At 44.1% G+C, this 10,000-nt stretch overlaps 1 protein-coding gene across 2 annotated transcripts in view; it reads left to right on the forward strand.

The window, feature by feature from the left end:
• Positions 1-10,000, forward strand: part of vps8 (VPS8 subunit of CORVET complex) — an 88,264-nt gene that overhangs the window by 30,908 nt on the left and 47,356 nt on the right. For both annotated transcript variants that reach the window (XM_042080247.1, XM_042080248.1), the window contains 9 exons: positions 2,369-2,491; positions 2,761-2,832; positions 3,735-3,854; positions 5,346-5,402; positions 5,528-5,610; positions 6,365-6,449; positions 8,005-8,103; positions 8,204-8,293; positions 9,790-9,836. In XM_042080247.1, the coding sequence (XP_041936181.1) occupies positions 2,369-2,491; positions 2,761-2,832; positions 3,735-3,854; positions 5,346-5,402; positions 5,528-5,610; positions 6,365-6,449; positions 8,005-8,103; positions 8,204-8,293; positions 9,790-9,836 (776 nt within the window). The remainder of the gene's footprint in view (positions 1-2,368; positions 2,492-2,760; positions 2,833-3,734; positions 3,855-5,345; positions 5,403-5,527; positions 5,611-6,364; positions 6,450-8,004; positions 8,104-8,203; positions 8,294-9,789; positions 9,837-10,000) is intronic.

Consider the following 10,000-nt stretch of genomic DNA (forward strand, 5'->3'; position numbering starts at 1 on the left):
CGTTTGCTTATTCAAAGTCTAAAGACAGTCCAAAGTAGCCTGGGCTATTCGAAGTGTCCGTTTATTGCTGGTTATGCTTTGCATGTGTGGCATTCTGAGACATTCTTTAATTCGGGACCATTATCGCTCGTTTCAATTTAGGACCTTGCAGTTGGAATTGTCGTTTGCTTATTCAAAGTCTAAAGACAGTCCAAAGTAGCCTGGGCTATTCGAAGTGTCCGTTTATTGCACATCATTATTTACGTCATTTTGAAGAGCCACTGCATACCTGTGTGTGTTGGCGTGTTGTTGCAAAATCCGCGGACTCATTTTATGCAAGCAAACCGCATACAGGGGGTCTTTATTGTTAAGGTCAGACATGTTAACACATCTTGCACTCGCTTAACCTCTTACCCGTGTAACCTACACTGATCCAGTTCTGCCAAAGCTATCCTCACTGGTAGCTTACAGTACAGTGCTGTGTGGGAGGGGGAGTGGCTAGCGGCGAAAGCCAATGTGTGCTTCTTTTACCGATATATTTAACGACATCTTTTGCATTTATTATTCAAACAACTTCAAATTTGGCACTGCACTTACTCATGCAAGACACCCGCCAAGTTTGAAATCAGTCTGACAAACGGTCAGCGAGATATGCGTGCCACAGACATTAGGACACACAGACAGACAGACACATAGACGCTTCTTGCTTTGTAGATAGATGACTCAATGATTGCACTTGCAAACGTCTGGCCCCTCTCTTTCCCTCTGTCTCTCTGTTAAACCAAAACACTGAAAGCTGCATTTGTATGACACCAACTAGTGTGCTTTTCTCTCTCTCTGTCTCACTAACTCCATCTCTCTCTCTCCTGCACTCTCTCTTTCCCTGTAAGGCCTTCTGCCTTACTAACTGTGTTAGTTACATAATTCATGTTTGGTCAGAGACTGAAGAATGAGTGGGCGTCTTGGTGAGGCTCTGTATTGTAGGTCACAGTTAAAATGTGTGTGTGTGTGTATGTGTGTGTGTGTGTGTGTGTGTGTGTGTGTGTGTGTGTGTCTCTGATAGATAGAGGCAGAAAGAAAGCTCTCCTGTTTGTGTTCATTTATGTTTACGCTTGCACGTGTGTGTGTGTGTGTGTGTGTGTGTGTGTGTGTGTGTGTTCCTTGCATGGTTGATTATGTGCTTAAGGCATTCTGGGTCCCTCAGCAGGAGGTTGAGGGGATTTCCTCTTCTCTCCTCCAGAGCCAATACTGGAACCATTTGTCCAAGCTTAGCGACCTTGGGATGACCTCGGGAAAATTCAGAGGCACACACACACACACACACACACACACACACACACACACACACAATCCTGTCACGCTCTAAAGGCTCTTGTTGAAAGCGCGTCCAGCTCCTGTTAGTTATCCTGATAAATTCTTTTCAGTGTGGAATTCTGTAGGACCCGGGAAAGGCCTTGAGATCCTGGGAATGTGGCTCAGGAATTGGCCACCATCAAACCCAGTATTCCAGCTTTCCCTGAGCAATTTCCATCTATGAGCAGAGATCTCTCTCAGGCTATCACTGATTCTGCCTCTGTGTGTCTGTGTGTGTGTGTGCGTGTATGTGTGTGTGTATGTGTCTGTCTGTCTGTTAGTGTACATTTTTGGTGTATTCAGGATAGTGTGTTTTTGTCGTTTTAACTCTGTCTGTATCCATGTGTGCATGTTGCTGTGTGTGTGTATATGTGTCTGTGTGTGCGTGCGTGCATGTGTGCCTGTGTGCTTTGGCTTGACTATTTGCAGTGTGAGGGTGTGTGACAGACGGGAGATATTGATGGTGTCTCATTTGGTATTCTGTGTTTTCGGTGACATCTCTTTCTTCTTCCATTCTCTCTCTGTCTCTCTCTCTCCATAACCTTTCACATTTCCATTCCTTCTCATTGCACACCCTCACTGCACTTCCAAAAGCCCCTGAATGCTGGCCAATTACCTTCGATTATGAGTGTCTGAATTGCTCGTAATGGCTGTATGCCTGGGTTAATACATGCTCTTTCATACACAGGTATCCATGGTGACCAACCATATCGGCACACATTGGTGTGTGTGTGTGTGTGTGTGTATGTGTCTCTGTCTGTCTATGAATGTCTGTCCGTGGGTGGAGCATAGAAATAAACTTGCTTCATTTTAATATCAAAACATGAAAAGCAGACACTCTAACCCTTAACAGTGCAATTTTACGGTTAGGATATTCATGTTTGATTACAGATGCATCACTATGTGTGTGTGTGTGTGTCTGTGTGTCTGTGTGTGTCTGTGTGTGGGGGGGGGGGGGCAGTTTTGTGATTTGTGCCTTTATTGATCTGTTGTGTATGTGTGTATATGCCCATGTGTGTGTATGCGTCTGCTATAGGTGTTTGAATTTCTGATCCGGCTCCACACAGCAGAGGGGTGCCAAGAGGAGGAGGAGGTGTACCCCTTCATCAGAACCCTCCTGCACTTTGACACCAGGGAGTTCCTCAACGTCCTTGCATTGGTGAGACTTGTCTCACACACACACACACACACTACACACACACTACACACACACTACACACACACTACACTGCGCATACACTCACATGCACACATAGATACGACACACACTAGTCAATACTGCCTGTTGTCAGTTTGTCTTATCTGGTCTGTCAAGCCGTGACAGGATTCATTGGTAGATCGGTTGACCGATGAAGGTGTCGATTAGTTGATTGATTGATTTACTGATTGGTTGTCCCTGTTGCCTCTGGCGTGCTTTGTCCCCTGCAGACGTTTGAGGACTTCAAAAATGACAAGCAGGCTCTGGAGTACCAACAGAGGATCGTGGACATTCTACTAAAGGTCAGGAAATGCCTCTACTCTGTCAAAACTAGGAATATGTACACACACATACACACACACACACACACACACACACACACACACACACACACACACACACACACACACCCTTCCTCTCCATCTTTGTTTCTCTCACTCACTCAGTAGCTTACTCTCACAAAACACAAAAACACAAATAGCACCTGACTTGACAGTGATGCACCGTATCTTCATGCCCATCTTGACCATGATTCCCTGACAGAAGGGATATTGTATCTCAATGGGACCTTCCTGGGTAAAATAAAGGATAAAAAAAAAAATAAAAATAGAGACTGTGTCATTTGCATAGTCTCTCTGGTTATTTAAGTTTAGTTAGTAAATAAGTAAGAATCGCACATTCAAGACCAAAGTGCCTCACACAGTAATGAAAATAATATAAAAGAAATAAAGCAGAATACCAAACATGTAGACAAGCATGCAGCATTAGCATGTTATGTATTCCCATTGTGAGAGAAGTGGCGGCAGCGCTGTGTGATTCTCTGGAGGGGCCTTGATCAGCGGCGTGGGCTGGAGCGTTGGAGCTTCCATGTTGATGATTGTTAAAGCCACTCTCATCAGTCCCCAGTCCTCTGCTCATCAGCACAGCCCATCAGGGCCAATCAGGGCCAATCAGCTCTGAGAGCGTGATACTTAACTCATCACTGCCATCAGGAACCCTCGAAAGCCATTCGCAGCTGCTCAGAAATGCATACTTGCTCACTCTCTCCCTCACTACGCACACACACACACACACACACACACACACACACACACACACACACACATAGCATACACATATACACAGACAATTCTTCTCATTTCTGTGTGTGTGTGTGTGTGTGTGTGTGTGTGTGTGTGTGTGTGTGTGTGTGTGTGTGTGTCAGGTGATGGTGGAGAACTCCGACTTCACCCCCTCCCAGGTGGGCTGTCTCTTCACCTTCCTCGCTCGTCAGCTGGCCAAGCCGGACAACACCCTCTTTGTTAACCGCAAGTTGTTTGACCAGGTGAGCGCCAGTCATTTCCACGAGATTGGCATGATTGGTTTGTTATAAGGAGCTCTGGCATCCCACTGGACGGGCATGTTCTAGCTTGGGAAATGGATCGGGCCGGGTCCTGTTCTGAGCCAGGGTGTTTTATGATTGTTGTTTGAGTCATGGAAGAGATGTTTACTGTTTGTGTAAACAGAGCTAAAGTGCAAGCCCAGTCAAGGGAGCAGCACATTGATAAAAAAAAATGTGTTCATTTCATTATCTAAGCTCTTCTAGAGTTCACTGATCTTCAAAATCACTGCTCTCTTGTCGCTGGTGTTTTGTTATGTCTGGTAAATGCTGGTTATCTGCTGTGGGAGTCATTCCTAAAGAGTCTGCCTTTTAATTAGTCCACAACATTTGAACTCTCTCGTTATCACAGAGCACTTTGGTTAGGCAACAAAAAAAGAATATAAAATCTTAACAGCTGGTGTTTCTGGGCAGGTGATGCCACTGCTTCTTCATTTCCTTTCTGTTCCAGAACGTCTTCACACATGCCGTAAAAATAGCTGTGGCACATGAAAGGTGTCTGGCTGCCTCTCCCCGTAGCCGAGAGCTCATTATCGCGTGCCGGCACAGTGCCGTATTGCACTCCGCTTCACCACGCCGGCACCTCACAGCTCTCCGGCTCAAAACAGTCACCAAAATAATTCTCTGATGGTGCCGATCCATGGGACGATCTGTGGCCCTGTCTGTTAGGAGGCAATTAGACTGTGATCCAGGAGCTTCTGTTGTCTCTCTCTCTCAGCTAGAGTTCGGCTGCTGTGCACTTTGTGTTTGTCCCTTTTGTCGTGGTGTGACAGACAGATGAAGTTCTGTGGAGAAAATAATGCGAGTGAGTGTGTATTAAAAAGTGTCTCCCACTGAGAGGAGCTGTAAGGCAGGGATCACACTGGCCAGCGGCAAGCGGGTTTCCTATTGTCCTTTATGGTGGCAGCGCTAGCGTTGAACAAGCTGAGCGTTGAAATTGGTTCAACTTTCAAAGCGCAACGCGAGCGTATTCAATTGTCAGTTTAGGCAAACTGTTTGTGTTATTTAGAAACAAGATAGAACGTATTATGGTCTGAGCGTTGCATTACGCTTGCCGCGGCCGCTGGCCAATGTGATCCCCACCTCATAGATAGGCACTGAAGTGACACTGGGGAGCCGAGAGACCACAGGCTGTTTACATTCACTCAGAGAGATGAGGTTTAATGCGTGATACACACCGAGTGAGCCTACACACACAGACAGAGGAAAGATGGGGCCAAGAGACCCATGTACTGTATGTGTCAGAGCAGAATATATATAGCAGGTGGATGTTGAAAAGGTGTTCTCTGTGCAGTGTAGTGTGATGCTAAGTGTGTGTGTGTGTGTGTGTGCGTGTGTGTGCGTGTGTGTGTGTGTGTGTGTGTGTGCATGTGTGTGTGCATGTGTGTGTGTGTGTGTGTGTGTGTGTGTGTGTGTGTTTCTTCTTCCCTGTTACAGGTCTTAGAATTTCTCTGCAGCCCTGATGATGACTCCAGACACACAGAAAGGCAGCAGGTACTTACAAACACAGATTCACAAAAAAACAAAAGGAATTATTACACATCGTGCAGCGCACTGAATGTGCGTACAAGCACACGCAGGTCAGGTGACCTCTGTGCTGTGCTGTGATTGGTCAACAGGTGCTGCTGGAACTCCTGCAGGTGGGAGGAGTGGTGCAGTTTGATGAGGGGCGGCTTCTCTACCTAGCAGAAAAGGCTGAGTTGTAAGTTTCATGTACTCTCTCCCAAACACTACACATACATGTATGTATACACTCACAAACACACACATTTATTTGTGAGGGAGCACATAAACATGCACACACACGCATTCCATACACACGCACATTTGTTTACACACATGCACACACGCACATATACATACGCACATACACATAAACACACACATACACAAACACAGACAGACACACACACATTTACTTACACATACTGTACTAATGCACAAACATACATACACACACATACACTCCAACTTCTCCTTAAAAACTCACCTCGGTTTCACTGCCTGCACCTCTCCTCTCCTGCGGCGAGTGTGTGTAGTTTAGAGTGCAGTCAATTTGAAGTAAGCCTCTCAGTGATGGTGAGCTCCTCTCCCCCTCCACACACACACACACACACACACACACACACACACACACACACACATACACACTCACTGCCGCCCAGGTACGACGATCAATACACACTCACCGCAGCATAACAACACCAACAGAAGCAGCCCTACCCACCACCCCCTCCCCCAGCCTGAAAGATGGCATGACTTGCCTGGATTGATTCAACACCGTGAAAATGCCATACAAGCCAGCACGCTCCTGTTAAATTAATGGAAAAATCTAGTCAATAGTTTCCTTAAGGAGTGTCTCTCTCTTTCTCCCTCTCTTTCTCTCTCTCTCTCTCTTTCTTTCTCTCTCTCTCTCTCTCTCATTTTCTCTCTGTGTGTCTGTCTCTCTCCCCCAGCTACCAGATCTGTGAATTTATGTATGAGAAGAAGCAGCTTTATGACAGGATAATTGATTGCTACCTGAAGGATCCCCTGAGAAAGGTGAGCTGTGCTACTTTTTCCTCATCTCTCTCTATTATTCAGCTTTGTTTTCAACCTCTCCTCTTCTCAGCCTCACTTCTTCCTGAAAAATACAACCCCCCTGTAAAGATTTAAACAAATTAATGGTTGTTTTTAACTGCAGAACCATTTGCATAACTGATAATGATGTCCCATTGTTGTCATGGCATCCAGATCCACTGGCTCCTGTCAGTCAGTCTCTGCCTCTGCATTGTAGCTTTGACATTGATACAACAAACAAACAAACAAACAAAAACCCTTTAGCAGCCTCTGCAGTCATTTGTTTTCTCATTTAAACACCCTCTTGGCTCTAAGATGTGTGTTAATCACATAAAAAGTGTAAAAGTCAAGTATAATATCTTAGCTATATCATCCAGCGTTGTGGAGTGTTGTGACAGAAAAGACTAGGACATGGCTACATGGCATCTACAAACTGGAACATGCCTGGGGCATGCACTGTACGTATAGTAGGTCCTTATCACAGATCAGTATCTACCATTTTTCTCCATTGGTCACCACCACACACACACACACACACACACACACACACACACACACATTACCAGCTCCTTTCCGTGCACTTCAGTAACTCACAGGGCTGCTGCCCTGAATAGATAAACTCTTCGCCTGTCAAAGCCATGGCCTTCCACTATTGTAAACTCACCGAAGCATCCCAAAAAATCTATAATGCACACCAATTCTCTTCTGCAGCAATTTATTTTTGATGAGAAACAAACACTGAGCAGAGAACAGAAAAGAAATCCATGATTGGAGCAGATATGTCTCCTCGCATTGCCACTTACAGTCACTAATCTTGTTAGAAACATCTCAACTCATCTTTCTGTATTGCTTGTATCTCAAAGAGACAATTACTTGTTATAAAAAAGAAGGATGGAAACCATTTGTTCGTACAATATTTTTTGAACAGAATGGAGCTTTGTCTCTCAACATGGACTTAGATGAAATCACTTTGCTGAAACATTACTCTATTCAACAGATTATGTGATAATCAAATTTAGTGTGCAGAGATTTCTTCTGTTATTCCTCAGCAAAGCCCAAAATGCTATCTCCTCTGTCTCCTCTGCTGAAAAGGACAGATTTGGCAACTCTTTCTCCATCTGTTTTTATATTTTGTGTGTTGGACCACAAAGCCCACATGAGATAATGGCCTTGAGTTATCAGTTTGGTCTCATGTCTCTATCTTTAAGACCATCTGAGTCACTCAGCCTCAAGACATATATGATATATAGTTTTGGTGGAGTATGAACGTGAAATGGTCCCTACATGCATTCACTCTGCTCAGGTTTGCTCTCCATATTCATATAGTTTGCAGTAAGATTTAATGTCACAGTTAGCCTCCCAACTATGACTAAGTAGAACTTACTCAAAATTAACAAATGAATTGGTTCCCTTAGGTGAATTAAAAACAAAGATTTGTTTGTATACATTAAATAGAGTATCCCTTTTTCTTTAACGACTTCCATGTGTCCGGAGCAAAGCAGTTGTTGACAAAGCATTCTCAATCTCATGAACACAGGAGGAGATTTTCAACTACATCCACAACATCCTCTCTATGCCGGGGTACAGCTCAGAGGAGAAACGCTCAGTCTGGGACAAAACCCTCCAGCACATCCAGGTACGGCACCCCCCAAGAATCCTACTCTTGATTGGTCTTAATACTGTATCATCATCTCCTATTGGCCTGACACGAGCATCCCTTTCCCCTTCAATGGCAGGAACTAGTGAGCATCGATCCCTCCAAATCAGCTGAAATGGTGTCAGTGCACTTTGCTGATGAAATCCAGCCAATTATCACCACGTTGCAGGTATCATAAACTCTGTTTGTCCCTCTCTTGTTTCTGTCTGTCATCTTCAGATGGTTGTGAAGATTGTTTTGTTTATTGTTATTCATTATTATTATAATTGCATGTTTTTATCTCGTATCTTTTTTTTTTCTTGTTTATATTTTTATGTTGTTTATCACAAATTGGCTTTCAGTCAGTAGACTCTTCAGTCAGATAATCCTAAACAAGCATCAGCCGGACAGATGTGTCGATCAGATAGAGACCAAAACAGCAACATTTCCTGAACACAGAAAAGGCAGACATCTCATTCTCAATATTGTTCCTGTCAACCGTAAAAGATCACACACACACTCTCTCACACACACACACACACACACACATAGATGCACAGACATCACAGACATTCATACAGTACACATCACCATGTACTCAAAGTCTGTGTCACTATACACACACAAATACAGTAAGTGTATAAGAAGGTCATTTGTCTCATTCCACACAAACATACAGCTACACACACACACACAAGCACACCTTCCATACATTTCCATCTGAACTTTCCCAGGTATAACATGAAAGTGTGTTTTCGCTTGGCCCCCGTTTATTGCCATTTGCTAGCGGGGGCAGTGCTGGCGGTGGCTGATAGTGCAGCTTGTTATTGGGGAGTGACATGTTGTGGAGACACGGCCCCTTAAGCATGTGTATCAGTAAATGGATTAGGTCCTATCTGCAGTCGGCTGTGTAATTGGGTTTGTGTTATCTGTGCTTCGCTGAGAGATGGGCTAGGTGCTAATTGAAAAGGCTGTTTTGTTCACATATTGGGAGTGTGTGCGGTGGCATGGCTGGGATTTAGGCTGTGAGTGTGAGTGTGAGTGTGAGTGTGAGTGTGTGTGTGTGTGTGTGTGTGTGTGTGTGTGTGTGTGTGTGCATGCATTTGTGAAAAAACCGAGACACCTCCTCACTGAAGTCGAGTTTATACCAGCACTAGCAACTTTGTGTGTGTATGCGTGTGTGTGTGTCTGTGTATGACTGAGTGAGTGATTGAGTGACTGAGTGAAAGAGAGAGAAAGTAAAGGAAACTTGCCCGCTCTACTGCCAACCCTCACGCATTGATTTGGCATGAGAGCACGTGGAGCCAATCAAATGAATGAATCTCACGTTGGCAGCTCTGCGACACACACACACACACACACAATCACACACACATACATACATATATACTGTATTTTCTTTGCAAACACTGCTTTTAGTAACTTTTAGAGGACCACACATTTAGTTCAACAGTGTTTCAGCCAGATGGCAATTTGACAGTGTGGTAAGAGTCAAACTGAATCGCTTCTTCAGTGAAAAAGTGTGAAATCACACTGCATTTAGTATTGCTAGTGTGAATGAATGTGTGTTTCTATGTGTCTGTGTTTATTTTTATCTCTTTGTCTGTGTGTGTGTTTGATGATAATATGAAATGTCATTTTCATCTGTAAAACAAAAGTTTTAACCTCCTTCCTTTCCCTCACTAGGATGACTACCTTGTGTTCCAGTTTCTTAAGAATCTACTTGACCCCAAGTGAGTAAATTGCACAAACAAATAAACAAATAAATAAATGATAAGTCCTCATAATAGCAGCTAACAATAATGCTAACAACAAACTGCAAACTGCACACCCCAGGGCTTTAGATTAACATCCCACACTGATAGCACTGGTGCCACCCATAGAGACCAGTTTGTTT

Source organism: Alosa sapidissima, chromosome 23 (assembly GCF_018492685.1).
Source record: "Alosa sapidissima isolate fAloSap1 chromosome 23, fAloSap1.pri, whole genome shotgun sequence".
NCBI classification, from domain to species: Eukaryota; Metazoa; Chordata; class Actinopteri; order Clupeiformes; family Clupeidae; genus Alosa; species Alosa sapidissima.